This window comes from Austrofundulus limnaeus, unplaced genomic scaffold (genome assembly GCF_001266775.1).
Source record: "Austrofundulus limnaeus strain Quisiro unplaced genomic scaffold, Austrofundulus_limnaeus-1.0 Scaffold111, whole genome shotgun sequence".
Classification (NCBI taxonomy): domain Eukaryota; kingdom Metazoa; phylum Chordata; class Actinopteri; order Cyprinodontiformes; family Rivulidae; genus Austrofundulus; species Austrofundulus limnaeus.
Window position 1 is genome coordinate 225,134 of NW_013952513.1, and position 1,083 is coordinate 226,216.

Consider the following 1,083-nt stretch of genomic DNA (forward strand, 5'->3'; position numbering starts at 1 on the left):
GTTCAACTGTCCACTGGATCGTCCATCGGATCACAGAGGAGGTGGTGGCCATTCGCCACCAGGTCATCCACCTCCCTAAAACCCCTGAAGACCTGGAGGTAGTGTCCCGTGGGTTTGCAGGGCTGGCAGGTCACAGAGCCTTCCTGAAAGCAGCAGGTGCAATCGACGGCTGCCACATTCGCATCAAGCCTCCAAGCGGCCCTGATGGTCAGTGCTACAGGAACAGGAAACTGTTCCCCTCCATCATCCTCCAGGTAGTTTGTGACCATCAGGGCCGCTTCATCGACACGTACGTGGGCTGGCCTGGGTCGGTGCACGATTCCAGGGTGCTCCGCCACAGCCCACTGTACCGGCAGTCTGTCTACCCACCTCCAGGGCATTTCATCCTCGCAGATGGAGGGTACCCATGCCTCCAACGTCCACTACCCCTCATCACACCCTACAAAACGGCCAGTGCAAGGTGCGGGAGTCCAGCGCTTCAACAGCCATCATTCCAAGGCACGCTGTATTATAGAGCGTGCCTTTGGGATGATGAAGACCAGGTTCAGGGCCATCTTCCTGCAAGCGCTGGAGGTGCACCACACCTTTGTACCTCATGTAAGTGAACACACAGTGGCATCTCACATTCTTTAAATATAGAAATATATGTATTCTTATATACCAATTTTGTTTTTTTCCCCTCTATTGTAGGTCATCACTGCTTGCACCATTCTCCACAACATCTGTCTCAGTGCTGGTGACATCGTGGCCCCGGAGGATGAGCCTGAGGAAGATGGAGMGGAGGYTGAGGGGGAGGCTGGCTTGGAGGCAGTCAGCGGTGCTCGCTGGCGGGACCAGCTGTCTGCTGAGGTGTCTGCCCTGGAGGAGGTACCAGCAGACCACGACTACTGCTAAAAAGCAAGTAATTTATCAAAATATCTTTATTATTTAAAATGCACTGTTCTTTTGTACTATAATATGAATGGAAACCTATTAATATTATCTCTGTCTCTCTTAGCTTATTTTGTTATATGTCTTAGTGATGAGGCAGCCGTGGACTGAGCCAGCCCTGCAAACCCTGTTGTTGGACGATTCAGTGGACAG

At 52.0% G+C, this 1,083-nt stretch overlaps 2 protein-coding genes across 3 annotated transcripts in view; one reads left to right on the plus strand and one right to left on the minus strand.

Annotated features, from left to right (window-relative positions):
• The window catches only part of LOC106521543 (structural maintenance of chromosomes protein 6), a gene marked incomplete at its 3' end in the record, with an annotated part of 65,483 nt that overhangs the window by 52,552 nt on the left and 11,848 nt on the right, over positions 1 to 1,083 (minus strand).
• LOC106521544 (putative nuclease HARBI1) lies at positions 1 to 1,083 on the plus strand (the record flags this gene model as incomplete). 2 transcript variants are annotated; one of them, XR_001310680.1, is given in 3 exon segments in its annotated part: positions 1 to 597; positions 691 to 901; positions 1,020 to 1,083. XR_001310680.1 is itself a non-coding variant. In XM_014014171.1 (2 exon segments), coding segments are annotated over 2 exon segments (647 nt in total), but the record flags the coding sequence as incomplete, so codon positions are not given.